General features: G+C 33.3%; 3 protein-coding genes across 4 annotated transcripts in view; 2 read left to right on the top strand and 1 right to left on the bottom strand.

Annotated features, from left to right (window-relative positions):
• Nucleotides 1-2414: 2414 nt before the first annotated feature.
• On the bottom strand, nt 2415-4865 carry Elp3 (elongator complex protein 3). Its single transcript, XM_088196283.1, has 6 exons — nt 4267-4865; nt 3700-3864; nt 3527-3641; nt 3215-3465; nt 2772-3150; nt 2415-2618 (listed from the first exon to the last, which is right to left on the bottom strand). The coding sequence occupies exons 1-6, from the start codon at nt 4806-4808 to the stop codon at nt 2424-2426; spliced, it is 1647 nt and encodes a 548-aa protein (XP_088052409.1). The 5' UTR covers nt 4809-4865; the 3' UTR covers nt 2415-2423.
• Nucleotides 4866-8291: 3426 nt separating this feature from the next.
• Nucleotides 8292-12255, top strand: Kyat (Kynurenine aminotransferase). 2 transcript variants are annotated; one of them, XM_088196284.1, is made up of 10 exons: nt 8292-8426; nt 8741-8895; nt 9092-9242; nt 9303-9429; nt 10825-10934; nt 10998-11241; nt 11383-11549; nt 11613-11799; nt 11866-12029; nt 12094-12255. In XM_088196284.1, exons 2-10 carry the CDS (start codon nt 8741-8743, stop codon nt 12157-12159), a joined length of 1371 nt encoding a protein of 456 aa, XP_088052410.1. In that variant the 5' UTR covers nt 8292-8426; the 3' UTR covers nt 12160-12255. The 2 variants fall into 2 exon arrangements, with proteins under 2 accessions (XP_088052410.1, XP_088052411.1); XM_088196285.1 differs by having other exon boundaries at nt 8394-8638.
• A 939-nt stretch (nt 12256-13194) lies between these two features.
• Nucleotides 13195-22035, top strand: part of LOC148229053 (uncharacterized) — a 37390-nt gene continuing 28549 nt past the window's right edge. Inside the window, exon 1 of the mRNA XM_088197117.1 lies at nt 13195-13262. The gene's annotated coding sequence lies outside the window, so the exon portion shown is untranslated. The remainder of the gene's footprint in view (nt 13263-22035) is intronic.

Raw genomic sequence — 22035 nt, forward strand, 5'->3', positions numbered from 1 at the left:
TTTTTTGGTTTGGCACCCTCGGCGTTTCTGTGTGATAAACTCCAAAGGAAATAAATAATATCGAGTTTCTTTCTAATTATTTACATCCATCAATCAATAACTTACCATAAGGTTCTGCCGCTAATATTTGACCCTAAAATGGCTTAGACCAGGGCTCGGCAACCTATGACCCATTTAGATCTGCAAATAGCTTTTGTTTTTTTTGAATATATTATTACGCGCTAAGGCGGGATTCCGAGCGATGCAGCTCGCGTTCATGTATCGATCGCGGCTCTTGCGGCCGTGCGGCTATACTTTGTCGCCGTCGTACGCGTCATCGCCGCATGCGATGCGCGTGCGACGGCGACGGCGACGCTTCCATACAGTCCCATAGCTCAAAGTATAGCCGCACGGCTGCAAGAGCCGCAAGCCGCGTTGCACGGAAACCAGCTTTTACGATATTACGACCAGACCACATATATGGTTGTTAAGACCAAAAATATTCACCCGCTTCAATAGTCACATTTGAATTATTTTGCTTTAACTATTTACTCGTTACCGAGTGTTCCCACACGATTTCACGTCTTAGGTGCGATCATTGTTTTTGCGCCCTCCTCATTTCAATACACTATGACCAATATTTGTAGTAATAGCAGTAAGACTACTATTTTAAAACATAGTGTAATATCCAAGGGCAGACTAACTAAGGAGCATTATGCGAGCCCGTACTTCCTCTTTCACTTACTTTCCCCTGAGAATTGAGTTGGCTTAGTTTGTATTTTGAACTTATAATTAATTCTTTGGGTTCGAACAGCAAATGTACGTTTCGCAACTAAAACTTAAAATTTTATAATTTTACTAGCACTTGCCAGATAAATTATGTTTTCACTGGTGAAAATGTATTCCGATATGATTTCACTGAAATAAAATACTGAAAAAAATATTTTCGGGATAAATAGATACTATTTTTTAGATCTTCTTTGAGGAATAACCGAAGAATTTCTGGTTTAGAATCAGGGGCGTCATTACAATATTTTCCAGAGGGGGGAGGGGGGCAGGCAAAAGTCAGTGATCGTTTTTTTTAATATTAGGTTATTCGGAAATGAGCGTCCTTTTGAAAATGAAACAATAAAATGCTGTTTTTTTACTTCTTGATATTCTAAGAAATGATTGCACTAGTTAGATTAAACTTTAAGCTACTTCTCCTTCAACTTTTTTATACCTTCTTTGTAAAGATTCCCAGTTTTGGAATCAAAATAGTACAACAGTCCTTTTTCCAAAGCGTTATTATTTTTTTTCTATCCAAATAGTATTGCATAGACTAGAAAAGATGATAATCGGGAGAGTATAGCGGGTGAGGTGCTACATTCCAGCCTAATTTCTTTATTTTATCCATCGTCACTTTAGCAACATGTGGTTGCGCATTGTCCTGTTGTAAAACTACTTAAGTTCTATTGATAATTGATGGCATCTTTCTTCTTAATTGGCCCTTTAGATGGTCTTGCTACCCAAAATACATCATTCCTGTAATTGTTTGACCAGGTCGAAGAATTTTATAGAATATGATTTCTAAGCTATCCCACCAAATACACAAAAGTACATTTTTGCAGTCAGTCCGGGTTTCGCCATTGGTTTTACTTGCTTTCTTGATAACCATTTTTTTTTACGTCTACGTAAATGTCATATAGCACCCATTTCTCGTCTCTGGTCACCAAATCGTGTAAAATATGTTTTCTTCAAAGTTTAAGTTCTCAGCAAGTGTGAAATTTCCTTTTTCATATGATTATGAATAGTAGATTCGTAGAATTCGAGCTTCTCTGCCAGCTGATGAATAGTTTGCAGCTCTAGCAGAACGAATATTTTTGTTTTATTGGCACGCCAGCTCCCCCCTCCACCACACTACCGTACTGGCACAAGGTGAGTGGCACCGTTTAAAACGACAACTGTCGCCTGCCAGTCGCTTCTTCATAACAATGGTTTTTCCAGTTGCTGGGACTGTGTGAACGGTAATGCGCCAGTGAACTGGAATGCCAGTGATCCTTCAGTCAACTTCCAGCTGGCAGTGTGTAAATCAGCTCTTAGTCGAGAAAATAGGGATGAAATTGCTCACTAATGTTTACAGAAGTTCACTATATAAGGATTCAGATTTTCAGAAAAATTTAGCTATAGCTGTTTCTATTATTAGCCATTAATCTGTTCATCAGTTCATCGTAATCGTATGTGGCGAATAAATATATATACCATTTCATCTTTTTGCCGGTCAACAATTTTAAGTTCACAAAATTAACATATAAATACGCAGAATTGTAGCATGACCAAAATATTTTAATATTTTTTTCGTTAAATCGGTGTTTTACACAACAACAAATACAAATATAATTATTAAATATTATTTTTTTATTTGATAAAAGATCTTTTATAAAATACATTTCATATTTTTGTAATCACATCAACGACTTTACCATAAAAGGGCCTTCTAAACGATATCCGATCTTGGCGTAATAATTTCTTGTTCCGACGCCAGATATGACAGCAATTTTATCCGAGTTGTGTTCCTCTCTTGCGATTCTTTCGGCTTCTTCCATAAGTAACATTCCAAAGCCTTGATGTTGAAACTTGGACGGATCTCGAGCGTTTACCTTAAAATAATAATACAATAAACACCTATTTTTGCTATTATTTAAAATATATTTTTAACGGGTAATACGTTTCAGTTGATTTAAACTATTTTTATGTACTTTATGCTGATATACCAATGTCTTTTTATGATGTATAAATGTATTACGACTTACAGGTACGACACTTCCGTAGACATGAAGCTCTCTGACAATACTGCATTGATGAAAATCTGAATTGGGTCCTGGTTTTAATTCTGGCCTGTATGTTTCGTTCGAACACTTTCTAAGCCTCAAAAGACCGACTAATATGTCTTGTTGAGGGTCTTCGTAAGAGAGGAAGGTTTCCCATCCTCCATTAGCAACATAATCTCTTCTAACAAGTTCCACTTCGTATGGTCTTATTTTATTATGTATTTCTTGAATGCCAACTTCTCTGGTTCTAACGTCGCGACAGTCCAGACCCAGATCTTTCATTCTGGACAGAGCCAGCTCGCGAAGATTTCCATGTTCGACTCCGGAACTGACGAGAGGCATTGGGATATCTCGTTGAACCCTTAAATAAAAAAATTCACCTATATTGTTCATTCCGGATGAGACAAATTATAAATTTAAAATACCTATAAACTCTTGTCCACGGCGGTACAAGTGCCAATATTTTAGCGACTAAATCTACTAAAGTAGATGGTGGATAACTCTTGTATCTACCGGTTTTCCATAATTCATAGAGACCGGTACCGCGGATTACGAGCGTTGGATATATTTTTAAGCCGTCGGCTCTGAACGCCGGATTTTCAAAGAATTCGATAAATTGCTCAATGTCTCTTTCAAAATCCATATTTGGAAGATCGGGCATCATATGAGCGACTACCTAAATAATAAATGGATTAGAATTTTTAATTATAATACGAGATATTCAAAAAATATTATACTTTGAAACCAGCGTCTTTAGCCATGTGAAAGCTTTCAGATACGGCTCTGACTGTATGACCCCTGTTTGTGTCTCTGGCGATGTCTTCGTAAACAGATTGTACTCCAATTTCTAATCTGTGCATATTAAATCAATTAAAAATAATTTCATACAATAATAATATAAAAGAAATACCTCGTACAGCCGTAGATGAGCATATCGGATAAATGTCTTTTCAAACAATAATCTGGTCGCGTTTCAATCGTAATACCGATACATTTAACTTTGGATTTTTCAGAATACTTCACAGCTTCTTGTACACTCAAAGATCTATGTCCTGATAGTGCATCGTGCAAATTTCTTAAAAAAATATTCAGAATATACATACATATATAACATGTTAAAAAATTTAAGCACTTTTTTGTCACACAGTAACTAAAATTATATATTGTAAATCAATGTAAACCAAATCAACTGGTGACATCAATTTAAAAATTAAAAGCTTATAATGAATAAATTACACAATGCATAATATAGCACAATATTCATCCGTGAGATTAGAAAAATCTAGGAAAACCTAATCTATTAATCGAATTTATAATTATAATTGTAATTAAATGAAGATTAAAAATGAATTATAGTGTTTAAAAAACGATTGTAAGTATCTAGAAAAAAATCTGATTCAAAATGTAATGTTACATATAATTTGAGTTCTCTCGCCTTTGTGGCAAATGTATTGTTGAATTGTAATTGATTACAAACCTGATGAAGAAATCTCTGTAATCTTCAGACAAACACATGAATGTACCGCCCATGACGATGAACTCAACTTTGTCGACGTTGTGTCCGAGCTGCTTCAACTGCTCAATTCTGTGTTTGGTTTGTAAGTATGGGTCGTATCTAGCTCGGATTGCTCTCATTGACGTGGGTTCGTAGCCGGTGTAGCTCTGAGTGGAATATTCGAAATCCGAATCCGGTCCGCCAGGGCAATACACGCAAATGTTTCCCGTCATGTTTATATGGGGGCATCTGTGAGGCTTGCACATGACTGCGACTACGGCGATTCCGGAGGCTGTTCTGACGGGTTTCGCTCTGAGGAGGGGAAGCAGAAGCGCTCGCTGGTGTTGAGGGACTGCGGCTAAAAGTTCGGCGCGACGGGGGAGGCCGGAGAGGCCTCCGGCGGCGGCCGCTCTACGCAGGGCTCCGCTGGCGGCTTTGAGTCCTTTGCCATCGGCGGCGCTGGCGGCTGCGGCAGCTAAAGCTTGGCCGATAGCGGCTACGCGACGTTCTTCGACGCTACTCATAATTGCCTCGTGTCACTTTGACAGCTGTCCATGCGCCAACATTGATATTGCCATCGCGCAATATTATGTTTATACAATCTTTCAAATAAATTTAATTTTGGTCATAATCATATGAGTAAATATTTTTTATTTAAAAATAATATTTTTGTTGTTTTAACATTTCCTTTCTGTGATGTGTAACTGGTACACGTTAATATATCGATATTTTATTAGATTTTAAAAATATGATAGCTATCCTTATTAATATTACTACAGACTTCTGATATGAGAATATTGGTCAAAGTATATTCAAAGCGAATTTTGGTCAATAGGAGGGCGCGAAAACAAATGTCCCTTCTCAGAAGTAAAAATTCACGTCAAAAGCAATAAAATCGCGACGGTGGATTTTTACCTTCTGAGAAGAGATAATTGTTTTTTTGCGCTCTTCTATTGGGCGAAATTCGGCTTAAATATGTTTCATCCGATGCTCACTTATTGTAAGTCATAATTTTGTTTTAAAAAGTCTTAATATAAACGTTAGATAACCGAGCGTTTCTACTGCGACAATTCGATTCTAAACAATGACTTCCTTAAATTTGGCCAGAAAAATACATGTCATTTAATGAAATACTATGAATTTTAATAAAATCAAAACAATAAAAAGACTGGGCAATTTTTGCCTCTCTTTCCTGAAAAAGCTGAAATGGCATGGTTTTGAATGTAAATCATTACCACCGCCGTTCTTAGGACGTCGGTAATGTTTTATTGCAACTGAAAAAATAATTAAAAGTATTTTATATTAAGTTTTTTCAATTTATTTTGTCATTTTGTTGTGTTGATTTATAGAATTTGTTGAATAAATATAAATTTAAAGATGTTGTCAAATATATTTTTTTATTAATTAATTTTTAAAAATATAACATGTTTTGTAACCCTTGATATTGACCTCGATGATACATGTTCTTATCTTTCATTCGCTCTCGTCACTTTACTCGCGAGCGAGCGAAGCATCAATCAGGCCTGGTGCATTAATTTATGATCTACCATTTATTTAATAAATTATATTGGCCAGTCAGTGATCACTGTTTTATTATTTCGATTTTATTAATATTATTAGTATTTTATTTAATGACATGCATTTTTCTGCCTGCCCCCCAAATCACGTCCCTGTTAAAATCCACGTTGGAAGCAATAAAATCGCAGTGAAAACGCTCGGATATCTAGCGTTCATATTAAAACTTTTTATAACAATATTACGATTTGAAATACATGATAATAGAATAAACCATATATAAACAGAATTGTGACCAATATGAGAACGCAAAAAACAACTATCCCATATTAGAAGTCAAAAATCCATGTCAAAAGCAATAAAATTGTGCGGTCGCTGTCGCCTTGGAAACGCTCGATAACGAATTCATTCATTATCTGCTTTTTTTTCATAATTTATTTGCATTTTAAATGTAAATTATGAAGTTTTTCATAATTTACATTTAAAATGCATTTTCATACGTATGTCAGATGCAAAGGTTTTAATTTCTTCATAGGACTAAAAGGTAGTTTTTTTAATAACAATCCTCGAGCTAATAGATTATTACAGTACTTATTATAGTAATTCAAAAAAATAGTTATTAGCACACATTTTGTTACTAAATCGAGGCTGTTTTTTGTAGCATTGAAGACAATATAATTTATTTTTTGTTAGTTATATTATTAATATCAAAAGAAAGAAGTAAACAAGCAAATTTGTATACTTATGAACATTATCAAAGATTAATTTATGTCTTGCGGATTATTACGGTTGATGGTGAACTGGCGGCTAAATAATCGTTGAGTGACCACGATAAAATCACATTTTTTGTAATACACCATAACGGTTCAGTAGTAACATAATTGGCTTACGGTTACTAAATAGTACGATGCTGGCCACACAGCGTAGTTAAATTACCTCTACCCATTAAATGTCCATGAAGATTTTAATAATCGCCCGAAGGCATCCTGTGCATCACTTATAAAAGTTAGGTTTTTTGATCATGGACGCCATTTGGTGGGGGGAGGTAGGAGCCCATTTGTCCTTCCCCTAGAGTTTGGCTAAAAAGTGCATGTCATTTAATGAAACCCTATGAATTTTGAACGACCATTTACTGGCCAACATTGCCCTGCTCCTGGAGAAAGCTGAAATCACATCCCTGATTTTGCCACTAATGAAATTTTATATGTCTGGACATTTTTCATTTTTTAAAATATTCTATGAAAACTTTAGTTACAGTATTTAAAAACCAGCTCTATGAATTGAATTTGTATATAATCGATAGCAGAATTGCTAATATAAATGCTGGTAGGAAAAAAACTGCATAACGCCTTACTATTAATGTTGCGTGTTGATCTTAGATTTGAATTCATAATACGTGGGTTTGTGTGTAAACCTTTATTGAGCTCGGCGTGATTCGATCGCTTCGTAACGACGATCGGAGCCGACTGCTATCAAATCGGGAATAATAACACATTTTAATATATTTCAGGAATAAATATTAAGTAAAGAAATTGTTTCTAAGGATTTATAATTATAGTTGTCAACTAGTGATACTTATTTTATTTTTTATTATCATCTTTCTCTAGATGTACTTAAATCTTAACCCCTTAATTCTCGGACGTTTTCTGCTTTCGACAACCATAATAAACAATTCTATTTTAAAAAGCAACTTCATTTTTAGAGTTAGGGTCGGTTGGTGTTGGCTCGCTGCCAATTGAAATACTTTATGATATATTGTTCAAAATGTTATAGATTTTTCAATAGTCATAATTCCACTTACGCATCTTCTATGTCCTAACCATGTGCCATTTTTATGGAAGCCGTCATATCAGACGGTGCTGCGTCCAATTTTTGACTGCAGAAGTCAGATGCCGTAGCTAGGTGCTGCGAACTGTGGGGTAGTACAATGTTTGTATTTTTATTATATTATTACAAATTAGTAATACAGTTAAAAACAATAATGTATATTTTTTAATAAATAATATTTGCCCGTTAGGTCATGAAATAAACAAACGTAATTTTTGAGGCGTTATAATATAAATTAAAAAATATTTCTGGTGCTGATCGCAAGAATTTGATATTTTAAATTTTATATTAAGTATTTCATAAAACATCTTTGTACTCTTTTTTTCTCTGGGAATTTCATTAAAGTAGAGACTTTTAAATGATATTTGCCATTTTTGAATTGAGCCAAAATTATGCCATCACAAAAAATATTTTTTTAACAATTAACCATAATTAGGAGGTGTTAAATTAGCAAATTTAATTTTAAAATAATATTTTATTATTTATTTATCTATACTAAGAGTCTATATTTTGTTCTGAAGAAGAGGACATTAACAAAAATATTAGGTAAAACGAGTACCAAAGTATTGTTAAATGGAAACATTAAGATATTAGATAAATAATTTGTTAAAAGTCCAATATCACAAAAACATAACCTCTCAAATTGACAAATATATTTGATGTCGTATACACTTTTTTTACGTGAATCTCAGCAACTGCGATATCGTCCGACAGAGTGATAAGCAGTTATAGGATACTGGTATCCGTATCACTCGAGATGAACTAGCAGTTGTAATACGTCTATCGTCGGCGGTGAACGGGTCAGTGTCCAGTATTTACTTTTTATTAATGTAGTTGTCATTGAGACCCGTGACCTCACAATCGTTATCAATATTGCGCAATAAAAATACGTTTTTTTTGCATTTGCATACATATGCAAAAGTTCCACTCGAAGAGCACTAACATCCAATACTTTTCTTACCTATTATAAGAGTTTTTTTTTAATTCATAAGTGAATCGACATTTTGTCAAGGTTAAAAGTCTCAATTATAACGTTTCAACTTTTGATTAAACAAGTCATAACAGATAACCTATTACAATTGTTGACATTATGTATATCATATTATATGTGTAGATGCAGCACTGCTTATCCAGAATCACAAGCGCTGCGTTGAACATCAACAAGACTGCACTTCAGCAAATCAGAACCGTCGCCGTTTCCAGAATAAACATGAGCGGTGATAAGTTTAATTTGCCCGAGCGTTTCGGAAGTGGCGAAAAGAGCGTATGGTAATAAAACATAATTAGTTATCGTAAAATTGTTATGTCCGTACATAATTTCCGACTATTGTTATTATAATTCAACAAGCTCGTTAACTTTTATGTGCCACTATTCCGTTCTTATCAATTGATATTTTTACTACGATATTATAAAAAAAAATATTTATCACAAGTCACTATACATTGCTTAATATATCAATTTCAGGGTCGAATACATTCAGCTAGCTCAGGATTACAAACCGTTGAACTTGGGCCAAGGTTTTCCAGATTTCGCCGCTCCCGATTACGTCTGTAAAGCTCTATCGGAGATCGCCGTAGGACCCAACGTTCTGTTGAACCAATACACTAGAGGATTTGTAAGATTATAATCACTATTCGAGTAAAATATTACGTATTAAATCTGATTTTTGATTTAGGGTCATCCAAGATTAGTGAACGCTCTATCCAAGCTCTATTCTAAGTTAGTGAATCGTCCGTTGAATCCGAACACTGAAGTTCTCGTAACTGCTGGAGCATACGAAGCATTGTTTTGTGCTATTTTAGGTGAATATATAATCTAATACTATCATAATGTCAAAAGCCTTATTTCTCAAAAATATGTTAAACATATTGTTACATCGGAAGCCACTTACAAGACCAAATCTTTGCCTGTTAAAGAGCTATTTTGAATTCCAATTCTCAACTTAATCTTACGTTACAACAAGACGGGCTTTAGAAAACCATCCAAAGTTTTGTTTCACTTTTGCCCAATTTCAAATTTAAACCGAAAGCTCAACATTTGGGTGCCGTACAATTTGTTCTTGGGTTACATAATGATATAAAAACGACACTAGTACAGCACCTTTTTCTAACCCCCAAACATAATTGAACGATAAATAGATTATGCTTATTTTATTTACTTATACTTACATCAAATCTGATCAGTTGGGACTCATGGTTAAATAGTTGGGGATACTGCCGTATTATTATTTTATAAATGTACATTGTCGAGCATAATATGCGTACGAATTATATTTACATTATTATAAATATATTCATGTTTTTATTATATAAATGTAATTTCAACGCCTGTTACGTTGGACACTGAATCTTACATGTCATGTTTTCCTAATTTTTCTGGTGGCATTATTCAAAATAGTTTTATTTAATATTTCATACACATACATGCATATTTATTTATTATAAGTCTTCCACTGGAATACGGCTGGCGTTAGCCCGATGCGTTAGAACAGGGTAAATACAATCAACGATTTCTAAGTAGTGAGATAACAGACTGAAATCAATAGATGTCATTATGTATGATCCAGCTCAATTTTATTTTAATTATTCATCCGCGAGGAAAACTTTGAATGATCGATTGGAATTATAATTATATAATAATAAGTAATTCCAGTCTCCAAGACACAATAGAATTTGAAAAACATTAGGGTCATTAAGGGATTCAAATCCAAGTCTTTCAGATATCAGGTAGACCTTTACCACTTGTCTTTCATGCTGTTTTTTTTATAGTTACTTTTCTAAGTACATAGTTTATATATACGTAAGTATAAATTATACTTGAATTTTGAAATTAAACATGTGGAGATTTGGCAATACTAATAAGACACATTCCACCGCCAGCTGTAGGCATCTGTCAATGTCGTTCATTCTTTTGTGTTTGTAAAGGCACGGAATTGCCGTTGATGTATTTGGAGATGCTAATCAATGGGAATCTCTGATCGTCACATACAAAGGGTCTGAAAGACTACTAACATTTTTATTTATTATGCTTTAAACTATACATATGTGACGAGTGCTTTCTCACAGTCAATATATATTCAATACTATTACTTATTCTATATTATATTTATTTTTATTAATATCTTGTAATTATGTAATTTATTTTCAACCCTAAATTAATAAATATTAATGTAAATGTATACAACTTTTTCTCTACAGGGCACGTTGATAAAGGAGATGAAGTTATTATTATTGAGCCATTCTTCGATTGCTATGAACCGATGGTTCGCATGGCAGGCGGAACTCCTCGATTCATACCTTTAAGACTGGTAAATACGATTTTCATTAAAATGCTTTCGTCTTCAAGCTTCTAATGATGATATACATTTTAGAAAAAGAAAGATGGCGTCATCATGTCTTCAGATTGGGCTTTGGATGAGAAAGAGTTACGATCGTTGTTCAACGATAAAACCAAGGCAATCGTTCTAAACACGCCCAACAATCCCTTGGGTAAAGTGTACAACATAAAAGAGCTGGAACTCATAGCCGAATTATGCAAAAAATATAACGTAATGTGTATATCTGACGAAGTATATGAATGGCTCGTATATAAACCGTACAAACACATAAGGATCGGTAATTATCTTTTCAACATGCATTAGGTTCGCTCTCTATTGAAAAATCAATAGAGTGATTTAAGCATATAGATATATTTATATATATATACATATATAATATATATATATATTGTAAATAAAAGATTGATTTATTTATTAGCAACATTACCTGGTATGTGGGAGCGTACAATCACAATTGGATCTGCCGGTAAAACTTTCTCAGTCACAGGATGGAAAACTGGCTGGGCATACGGTCCCGAAAATCTCATGGAGAACTTACAAGTCGTCCATCAAAACTGCGTATATACTTGCCCTACTATAATACAGGTATTGATATAAAGACTTCTAAATAATAATAACCTTAACTAACGTTATGATGAACGTTCTTAGGAAGCTATAGCTCAAGGATTCGAATTGGAGTTGGAGAGACTCGATTCTCCCGAATGTTATTTCTATGCATTACCGGCCGAATTGGAAGCTAAGCGTGACTACATGGCCAAGTTTCTCTACGACGTCGGTATGAATCCGACGATTCCTGAAGGCGGTTATTTTATGATCGCCGATTGGTCTAAACTCGGTACGACAACTTTATATCGAGCCTAAAAAATAATTCATATTAATAATCTTATAATTTTAATTTTAGCTAATAAAATCGACATGTCCAAAGAAACCGATACTCAGAAGGATTATAAATTCACTAAGTATATGACGAAAAACGTCGGCCTCCAAGGCATTCCACCGAGCGCGTTTTACGGCAAAGGAAATAAACATTTGGCTGAAGATTATGTTCGCTATTGTTTCATTAAGGTAACCGAGATAAAATTATGTCGTAGAATGCAATATTTATTTCGAGAAAATCTTATCATTGCAGAAAGACGAGAATCTCCAAAAGGCAGCTGAAATACTCCACAATTGGAGTCAGAAGAGTAAAATGTGATTTTTTAGTTAAAAATCTGATAATATTTGATATTCATACTTTGTTATATGATTTGTTGATATAAAAATAATAAACTCTATACTGAAATATGCAAAAGTTTTTACCTCTTGTTTTCATATCGTGCGATAATTCAAAAACTCCGATAACATTCCATAAAATAATCAATATATATTTATAAGGCTTCTCAAAGTTTTTTGTTAAAGTATACTTAGTGATATTAATTTAAATAGGTTTACCGTAAAAATATCTACGTCTTCGTGAAACACTGCAAACGTTGAAAATGGAACAGGCTATTTCTGCCTGAATTTTACAATCCCAATGTGCTTGTGAATTGACACTTCTGCATAAAACAAATGAAACGGTCAGAATGTTAAGTACATACTTAAAAAATGAGCAGCATATTTTATTCTTGTCAAGTTCTTAATCACGAAGTGGTGCATTGAACAATATTCTCATATCAGAATTCAGTAGTAAATTAGTAAGGATAATTATCATATTTTTAAAACTTGATCTATTGTGGCGCTTGTATATATGAGCAAAGAAATATGACCACGCCTTGAAAGAGTGAAGTTTGCTAGATGAACACATTCGAAAGGTCGATAATGCAAAGTGGTGATAGCAATGGTGTTTTTTTACTGTCGCTGGATAGCGTATTGCTTGTGCAATCTATAATGCACAAAAGTTTGACACATTGTCTATGCATTCTTTTAAATAACATCTTAGTAAATACATTTTCAGCCTGCCAGGCACATATGCACCTGTTGAAAGGATATTCTCAATAATGAGTAACAAGAGTCTGAAGAAAGGGATAGAATGGGTGAATTAAATTTAACAGTGAATTTTTCAAAACGATTAAAAATAACAAAGATTTAAAAAATAAGTTAGTGATAAATATGTAAGAAAAAATATTATGGTAAGTCTAATATTGATATAAGCGAATCAAAACAAGAAGTAGTAGGGGGGGGGGGATAATAGCGCACAGTTTGAGCATCGGCGGGCAGCCGGAGTGGGTTCGCACCTGGCGCACTCGCAGTCAGAGGAATGTGGCCGCCGAGCGTTCCGGTCGACTTTAGTCAACAATCGCGACGCTGCGTTCGATGCAGGTAAACTTTATTTACTCACTTTTACTCTCTTGAGGACATTTTTATTTTATCTTTTTTGCATGTGCATGATCCTCCTCGTTTCGGTTTGTTATTTCATGGTTCGATGCAACCACATTTGTTGTTTTAAAAACAAATGAATTTTAAAAGTTATAACGAAACGTCATCGCCTCGCCATTCGTGTGCGTGGAGCCATTTTGTTCAAATTTAAATAATGCGATTCGAATCTGTCATTATCAGCGTTGCCAACACAAACGAAATCTTTGATTTATTAGATATACATTAGCGGACATATCCGGGGATCAGAGCAGATAAAACGGACAGGGCTGCCAATGTAATTTATGACAGTGCAGACTCCGTGATCTATTTTATAACAATCCGTGATCTATTTGCAAACATTTAGGCACTTTAAATTAATTCAAAATATTTATATCTTATCGTATTCTGATTCATTTTTATGATATTTATCGGACTAGTTGCTTATTAATTCATATTAATCATATGATATAACAATTATTTGCCAAAAAAATAATATGTTTTAGCTGTCGTCCATTAAGATTGAATCTTCGATTAGTTAGTACAAGTTTTTTGTGATAGTAGTCAATTTCAATAATTTGGTACTAAAATTTGCCTGTTTATTTACAACTGCTGATTAAATTTTGTATTTCATATAACTTGCGTCACAGAAAATGACTATATCAACTATAAAATCATATACATGCTAGCAAAATACTAATGATTTTAAACTATTACTATGCAATATATTTAAATGAATATTTCAGAGCTCCTGAGGATATTTTTCAGATGTTAATAACTTAATAAGCGTGCATATTTTATATCGTCAGATCTACTAATTTACTAATCATAGTTAATAATAAAAATGTTTTGAGCATCTATTTTTTTTTTAATTTGCTCATCTATTTTTATTAGGCATAAATTTTAAATAAATTTATATGCCTAGCACTAAAAATGTAACATATCTTTACCTATCTAAATGTTTAACTCAGTGTTTTTAAAGAAAAATATTTTTCATCGATTCTTATTATCATTAAATTAATTCAAAAACTATTTCATGCCATTGTCATACTAACGGGGTAACAAGTTCACAAATAAATTGTTGCCATTCATTTTATAAAGTGATGAACAACGATATATCGTTGTTTAGCATCCAAAGAGTTGAACTATTGTAACCGGAACAAACCCGAGTATGTTATTATATGAGATATCATAACAATTAAGTGTCCACTAAAGTTCGGCAACATGTGGTTGAATTTAAAAATACTGTAAGATGCTGAAACAATATTGTGTTCATTTCATGGTAAAACAGATTTGAATAACAGAAAAGGCAGCGTCCTATTTTGTTTGTGATTTTATCAACCCATTGGCTTGCTTTTTTATTATTTCTTTGATTTCATTTTTCAATTCAGTTCCACAAATTTGTACTTATACTCTTCGTACATGTTGGCTTTTAGGCACATTTTCAGTTATTTCCATCTTCACTTTTAGATTGTAGATTGTAGGCTGGTACTTTAAAAAGCTTTGGAATTTCTTTCTAAATTTGCCAATTTTAGGTGCTTTGTCCTTCTTGGACCATTCCATTCGACGATTATTATGTAAAAAATACATATTTAAAAAATAAAATAATATTTGGCCAGTGGCCATAGATAACGCCACAGAATAAATGTAGATAAAACTATTGTCATATTAATAATTTATTTAGTGCATTTATTTGTGATTTTAGCATATTCACCTATTTTACGGAATTTCCATTTTTAACATCTATTTAGTATTTATTAAAAAACGCTAAAAACATGTGTGTCTAGTAGTAATGTTTAATTTGTATTTAATAGATTACACTAAATATCAGCTAGTTATTATAACTATTAAACAAATATTTTAAATAATAATAATGTTGGGGTTCGAAAGTACCCCTCTTAGGGATGGCAAGGTTAATCGAGGAACCATAATTAAAATTTAGAAACAAAACCTAAATTTCTTTAACGAATCGGTCATAATTTGGGCAACATAATGATCGGAGATACTTTTGCAGAAAAAAATGGGCGAGCACTATACATCCCTTAGACTCATCTATATATATATATATATATATATATATATATATATATATATATATATATATATATATATATATATATATATATAAATATATATATATAAATATATATATATATATATATAAATATATATATATATAAATATATATATATAAATATATATATATATATAAATATATATATATATATATATATATATATATATATATATATATATATATATATATATATATATATATATATATATATATATATATATATATATATATATATATATATATATATATATATATATATATATATATATAAAAAGGGATACACAACGACCAAATCAATTACTTTAGATATTAACGAGGCAAAAAAAGTAAAAAAAAGTTTTAAATATTTTTAATCACATTGATATGACACTTGCTATAAAATAGCTCTTTTAATTATTTTAGATAAGTTTGTTAGTCAACCTTATTCGTCATCATATGCAACCATCAGCTATGACAATCGTTGATATGATGCGCGTTTTAGAGTACCGCAGGGATCAAATCTGAGTCCTTTGCTCTTCTTGCTCTTTCTTAACGACATACATGCGTCAGGTAATAATTTTATTTTGTAATTTATTCTGATAATTTGAAGCACTTTTTAAAGTTGCTAAGGGTCGGTTTTGACAAACCGTCAATCTCCTGTGACTCTCGGCTGCTTTAGAACAGGAAAGTCATTTCAGATATATCCAGGGAGAAGGTCATTACAAAATAAAACTATTTTACCAATTCAAATTTTGTTTGAATTGAGTTAAAATCATTTGTCGGTAATGCACGTAAAATGCGAGAAATTAACTGTTGCAGCGGAAAGTAGGCTAGCACTAAGCCTCCCTCAGTCATATTTATATAAAAATTAAATAAAAAACTAAAAATAATAATAAAAATAAATGTTTTAATTGCCGTAATTTTAATCAAATCGACATGAAACTTGTTATAAAATGGCTAGCTTTCATATTAAGATTTTTTATAACAATATTACGTATTAATATCAAGCATATCTAAACCGAATTTTGATTGAAATTTTTATAGGAGAGCGCATAAAAATATCCCTTCTCAGAAGTCAAAAATCCACGTCAAAAGCAATAAAATCGTGCCGTTGCAGTGTGAACGTATTCTGTTATGATTGCACTGAAATGATATATTCTAAAAAATATTTTCGGGATAGATTTGAAATTTTATTTGAAGGATCATCTGAGAATTTCTACTCTAGAACCAGGGACGTTATTTCAGTTTTTCTATGAGGGGGGGGGGAAGGGTTGCCAGATTTTAAATTAGGGTTCAAAAAAATTCTCAATTATTTTTTCGCAGATAACGATTTTGACTTATTATTCATATTTAAACCTGTGTAAAAATGCTAAGGATGATATTGGATGCCCCATGGTTTTTTGGTTGGCCCAATGGTGAAAAATAGAACTACAAAACAAACAAAATATTATTAACCCTTAGACTGACCACTTAACCACTTACGCCAACGACTCACCGGTGAGTCACTTGTTGATTATTTTTTTTAAACAAATTAATTTTTTAAAACAAGTTAACGAATTATTCACATTTTTTTAAAATAATAAAGATTATTTTTCTTGCTTAATTTTTCGGTAAAACAAGCATTTCATATTTATTTTTAGAAAGAGATACTGACGCGTGAAGAAAAATAACAGATGACTTACAAAATAGTCGCTGGCGTTTAAAGGGTTAATTAGCTTGCGAAGGTTCAACAAAAGTCAAAGACAGGAAACCTTATAAAGTAGAGGCTAAAATGATATCTTCAGTTGCAAAGTGGCGACTCATCCACTTGCCACAAACGGACAAACAAATTGAAATTTTTCATATATAATATAAAAAAAATCTAAACCATACTGTGGCCATTTTAAAACGTATCTAATAAAAAAACAACCAAAATAATTAAGTTAAATTTTTAATATAATATTTAACTTAAAAATTGATTCCACTTCATTAAGAATGACTAAGTCTTAATATTTAAAAATATATAATTTCAAACAAAACTGTTTTATCATCAACTCGGTCTAATCTTTTTTTTAGAATCATTCTATCTTTACGCTTACCACTCGTCATTAGACTAAAAATCCTTTCAGATTGAATTTAGATTTATAGAAAATAAACCCATATTTGATTACACGGTAATTGCCTACGCACACATACAACGGGTCCCGTTGTATTGATTGTTAACTCCTTGTAGCGTAAGCTTCGCCGTGCACACATTGAACGTTTGGACATTGAGTGGACAGTGGGGCATACTCTGATTTATTTGTAAAAAAAATTCACGAGTGGATCGAAGGTTCCCCGACATCACCCGCTATTGCCCGAAATTAAGTTGACCAGACATCCTTCTTTGAGGAGAATTGTCCTTCTCAAAAATTTTGTCCGCATTTTCGAGATGGACATTTTTTTAGCTCTCGCGGCAATTTGTCTTCCTTAATCCTCCTCAGACAAAAATTTCTGAGATAGTTTTTGAACAAACATTTTCGAAATGACCTTTTTTCATTCTCCACAGCAATAATGACTTTTTATCTTTCGTGTTCTCTTTTGCTACTTTTAAAATCTGGTCACCTTACCGAAATTCATACGTTTCATCCATCACTGTTTATAGCACTATTTTATTATTTTACAGTCCAAATGTTTTTGGCCAAATTCAATAGGAGGCAAATGTTCCCACCAGCATTCTCTGGTTGTCGTCTTGACTCATAACACAATTTTGGCAACCCTACTTACGAGTGCGTGTGTGTGCGTTCACCGAACCGCATTCTTAACCTGGAAACAACATTGAAACTGGAATCATATTTAAGCATCTCTTTCGAGAGCCGGCGATCTTGACACCAGAGAATTGTCCCGGAGATTCGCCGGTCGCTTCCGTTCGGACAAAATTTCAGGGCCTTTCTCTGGATGGATTCGGTCGCGAATCAGGGATAGAAAGCGGTCCGATTAGGATCGTTTCGATTTCACTGGCCGGCGAGAAGAGCCTCGGAATTCCGAGCGTGGGTTTTTTTGTGATCGAGCGGCCACACCGCAGGCTATCGCCGCTCGCAGACGCGAATCTGGGTTACGGCCTCAAAACCTCTCCTCCATTCACGAGCCGAAAGCCAAGAAGAGCAGGGCCCCTCTCGGGATCAGGTAGTCGGAAATCTAATTCGTAGCCCTCGAGGGGCTCGATTAACTTTTCGGGGCTTCCGAGCGGAGGCAGGCGTCCGAGGAATCCGCTCGGGGCGATAAGCTGTTGTTACCGGGCGATTTTGGCGGTGTTATGTAACAGTAGCTCGGTTAGAAGCCCTCGGAATGCTAAAGCAAAGGGTGCGGATCTTTCGCCCATCTGCTTTTTATTTGTCTGCGTAGAAGGCAAATTAAACCATTACAATGTTCATTCGACTTCAATCTCTAATACAATAACCATCTTACTTTTAGAAGTACATATATTAAGTTAAAGTATATTCTATGTCTTGTTCAAACAATACATAATACACATCGCAAGTTTCTTGCGAGTTTAACTCTTCTTGACTTTGAACTTTATTGTCATCGCGTCCCATATTAGAAGAATGTGTAAAAAATATAATAACATTTCTGAAACGTATTTTCGGCTCTTGGAAATATTTTTTTGAACTTGTCTTCTACAGCGATTTTTTAAAGCTGCCTTTTCACACTTTCTGAGTCGATTCTCTTCGATCAGCAGCATAGTTTTAGATCATCACGCTTCACCGTAACTAATCTGACGTGCTTTACGAATTATGTTGCGATGTACTCGATTCTGGCACACAAGTCGACGTTATATTCAATGATTTCGAAAAAATGTTCGATAAAGTAAGCCATGAATTGCTGCCGGAGAAGTTACGGCTATGTAGCGTGTCGTAAACTTATTTATTTAATCGTACAATCTGTTTGCTACGATTGTATGTATCTTCATGTGGAGTTCATAGGGTTCATAACTTAGAAATGTTTTGATTTGAGTAGCATAAAATGAAAGTTTGCAATTCTACGTCGGGAATATTAGGGTTTGCTTTATGGAATGCGCCAGCTATTGTCATTATGATTCATAAATTGGAAGCCCTTTAATCACACACACACCTGTGATGTAAAAGTTGTCTTGAATGTAAATTGTTTATCAGGTGCTGATTACTGTAAAAATAATGAAAAAAACGACCACGTACAGTTTCTTCACAAATATACTTCTAATTTTGACATTTAGTAGAATGAAATATACAGTGAAACGGTTTTTATGTACAATACATATTTATCATATATTAAATAATTATGTACAATACTTTGTTTATCGATTGCTTTGTGATCATCTAGACCGTTTCTCTTTTAAGGCATAAACACATTTTGTGCGTGTCCAAAAAGCGATGCAATTGGCTCACAAACATCCTCATCTGCGATTCACAAGAGCTGTCTTAAACCAGCATTATAAATTTGTAACAGAGGGGAGAGACGCAGAAGGGATACGCCGCACGGTGGGGTATTTGCTCAATCTGGGCGGCCAAAACACCATTTTTATTACATTTTGCATTGCATTCGATCTTCGAATGTGTTCATCTAGCAAATTTTACTCTTTAAAGTCGTGGACATATTTCTCTGCATTGTTATGATTTGCCAGAGCATATTTTAAAAGGGACGGTAGCTGTGTTGCTTCCAGCTGAACCTCATTTATATAGATAAAAATGAAAAATCGTCGGATGAGGAAAAATAACTGGTTTCAGACGAGAAACCGTGAAATTCACAATTTAATATGTATGTATTCATATTTTGTTTACTTTTTTGCATAAAAATGTATTGTTTTTTTACTGTAATGTATTTTTTAACACTTAAAATACTATATTTTAGACTTTAGAGCACTTACAGAATTAACTCAAGTGGATAAATAATTTTGGTCGCCCTGCCAAATACCCCACGGTGCGCTGTAGAGACTCCACAGAGTCACAGCAGTAGGGACGAGTTAAGAGACCGTTTTGAAAGCATCTCAACCGAAATACAGTCGACAATAATACAACTCGACATGCCAACAAAGAGTTTCATGATCTGACATTTAATTTCGCCGCCTGATAGCGGCATCTATATGTTTCTATGGATCATATGTAGGGATTCCAATCCCGGGCCAAAATTTTGATCCCGGGATTTCGGTATTGCATTTAGTCGATCCCGGGATCCCGGGATAATTTTCATGTTATTTTATCGATAAAAATAATTAAAAATTAATAATACAATATATTTTTACATCTGTTTTTTATAACGTACAATGTATAAAGTACGTATAATTTTAGTCTTGGGCTTAAAATAGAAAATAATATAATAAAAATAAAAAAGGGAAGGTCTTATATATTTATTTGAGAAGAAAAAAATGAACTTTTGACAATGTATGTACATACATAGACACAATTAATTGAAAACGTTATTTTGAATAAAACTCACGAAGTAACATCAAAGCATCAAGTGTTTTATCATTTAGCCTTGATCTGATTTTGGTTCCTAAGCAGCCTGCAGCTGAAAAAGCACGTTCAGATTCACAGCCTTAAAGATTCACAGATGACACGTGCAACTCGCGCAAGTTTGTACACGAAATATAACGATGTTGTCAATAATAATTCGATTGTGCTTGATAAATCAACCAATCCGAAAAATTCGGGATTATGTTTTATAATCCCGGGACTCATCGGGTATTGAAAATCGTTCGGGATTGGAATCCCTAATCATATGTAATTATGTATATTTGTTAATAACTGCAGCTTTTCCAGCGTCTATTTGGCTGCAAAGTCACACTTCTTCGGCCTCAAAACCAGTTGTGAATATGTCAATATATTGTGTGGTGATCAACCGGGTTATAGTGACGTCAGTTTAGCTTTTGCCAGTCGGTGGTCGTTTTTTTTAATATTTTGATTCCATTAAAATGCATTAAATGAAATACAAATGATCCCACCTGCCCCTCACTTCCAGCCTTTAGATTAAGACTTTTTATAAAAATATTATGACATTAATGAATCATATCTAAACCAAATTTTGACCAATAGGATAGCTCAAAAAAGAATTATCCCTTCTCAGAAGTCAAAAGTTCACGTCAAAAGCAATAAAATCGTACCGTTGCCGTCGCAGTGGGAACGCTCGTTACCGAGCGTATGGTATATTAAATTCCATTCAATAATAAAAAATAAATTTCAATTAAAAAATATATTCCAATTAAAAAAATATAAATATATAATTTAACTACTAAAGTTAATTCTGCCAAAATATAATTTACTTTATTAATTAAATATATTCATTCAAAATTACTTGGAATTGTTGCAACACTTATTAAAAAAACTTTAGACTACAAAGGGTTAATCGAAGTTTCTGATGCAAAGAGATGAGGAAAATTACACAATATGGAATATTTTAGCGAAGGATATTTTATTCAAATTGTTTCGTGGACTCTTAAGTACTGTATAACGTTTACATGGATTACAAATTATCTTACAGTACAATTAGTTAGTTGTCTTAGAATTGGGAACAATTTACAATGTTAAATTAAACAATACAACATTTGCTTAGGAAAAGAGTTGCATCAACACTTACAGACGAGATAAGATATTTCTCAAGAGGCTATACAAACAAGATTAATAGAAGTTTACCTTTATATTAGTTTACCAAGAGAGAGTACAAGAAACTATTCATGAACAAATGTAGAGCATG

The sequence above is a fragment of the Plectrocnemia conspersa genome, unplaced genomic scaffold (assembly GCF_051122295.1).
Source record: "Plectrocnemia conspersa isolate PC_06_02 unplaced genomic scaffold, ASM5112229v1 ptg000011l, whole genome shotgun sequence".
In the NCBI taxonomy this organism is placed as follows: Eukaryota; Metazoa; Arthropoda; class Insecta; order Trichoptera; family Polycentropodidae; genus Plectrocnemia; species Plectrocnemia conspersa.

Bases quoted from the DNA above. Each gene is read 5' to 3' on its own strand.
- Elp3 (XM_088196283.1), bottom strand. From the start codon at position 4,808: ATGAGTAGCGTCGAAGAACGTCGCGTAGCCGCTATCGGCCAAGCTTTA. The intron at 3,865-4,266 runs GTTTGTAATCAA...TATTTTTTTAAG, and splicing joins TACAGAGATTTCTTCATCAG to AAATTTGCACGATGCACTAT. The intron at 3,466-3,526 runs GTATAATATTTT...TTTATTATTTAG, and splicing joins CTAAAGACGCTGGTTTCAAA to GTAGTCGCTCATATGATGCC.
- Kyat (XM_088196284.1), top strand. From the start codon at position 8,741: ATGCAGCACTGCTTATCCAGAATCACAAGCGCTGCGTTGAACATCAAC. The intron at 8,896-9,091 runs GTAATAAAACAT...TATCAATTTCAG, and splicing joins AGTGGCGAAAAGAGCGTATG to GGTCGAATACATTCAGCTAG. The intron at 11,242-11,382 runs GTAATTATCTTT...TTTATTTATTAG, and splicing joins GTACAAACACATAAGGATCG to CAACATTACCTGGTATGTGG.